At 45.0% G+C, this 965-nt stretch overlaps 1 protein-coding gene across 1 annotated transcript in view; it reads left to right on the top strand.

Moving 5' to 3' along the window:
* Nucleotides 1-441: 441 nt before the first annotated feature.
* Nucleotides 442-965, top strand: part of LOC127622402 (phosphatase and actin regulator 1-like) — a 30614-nt gene continuing 30090 nt past the window's right edge. Inside the window, exon 1 of the mRNA XM_052096506.1 lies at nt 442-903. Within this exon, the coding sequence (XP_051952466.1) occupies nt 789-903 (115 nt within the window). The 5' untranslated portion in view covers nt 442-788. The remainder of the gene's footprint in view (nt 904-965) is intronic.

The raw sequence follows: 965 nt of genomic DNA, 5'->3' as shown, positions 1-965 counted from the left end.
AAAACAAGCTCATTAATTATTGAAGCCCGATGCATGCTGGGAACACCAGTAAAAATCGATATATTTACCTGTGAAATTTACTCAAATGAGCAATTTATACATGATATAAAGATACCAAACAATCATAAACAATAATGACTTATAAGTTAGAACATTGAGTGTAAATATATATATATAATTAATATTATTATTTAGTTTAAGTTCAGTTAATTACATTTCCCTTTTTCCCCATTGTCATATTTTTAATATTTGTAATTACAGTTGGCGTGATACAATAAATCATTTTTATTTCAGTTTTATATTCCTTCGTAATGTCTCTCTAGGTTCAGAATGAGTCAGCTCTGTAGAACAGGGTTAAGGATGCTGCACGAGCGCGCTGGAATCATTGATCATCACCGACGATGACGTCACAGGTGACCGGAGCTCAGTCTGCCGCTTTAACCGGCGCATGTCTTCTTTACTACATCTACACGCAATTGGCGTGAAATCTATCAAACGCTGAATAATTTCCTCTGTCTGTTATTTTCGTCCCGAACACGTCATCCCGGTTTGTACGGGAGCAGCTGCGGGATTCCAAGCGTTCTTCTGGATGTTTCACGGGATCCGCGTTCTGCATCCGTGGCGGGATGCGTTGTGCGCTCGGTCTACTTGTGATTCGGGTGTGTGTCGCGTGTCGGTTGATCGGTTAACGTAGTAACGTCTCCATCCTCTCTTCCCCCGTTCACGGTCTACCGTATCGGTAAGCGGCGCCCTTAACGGGGGCCGTACCCGGGGGTCCCGCCGCTCTGATGGCGGCTGCGCCCGGTGAAGAAGATGTGGACCGGCGGCCCATCAGAAGAGCCCGATCCAAGAGTGACACGCCGTACATCACCGAAACCAGACTGTCATACACGCTACAGACAGGTGTGTGAGTGTGTGTATGTATGTGTGTGTGTGTGTGTGTGTATAGGCTATATGTGTGTGAG

The sequence above is a fragment of the Xyrauchen texanus genome, chromosome 28, assembly GCF_025860055.1.
Source record: "Xyrauchen texanus isolate HMW12.3.18 chromosome 28, RBS_HiC_50CHRs, whole genome shotgun sequence".
Classification (NCBI taxonomy): Eukaryota; Metazoa; Chordata; class Actinopteri; order Cypriniformes; family Catostomidae; genus Xyrauchen; species Xyrauchen texanus.
This window is presented reverse-complemented; position numbering and strand designations above follow the sequence as displayed.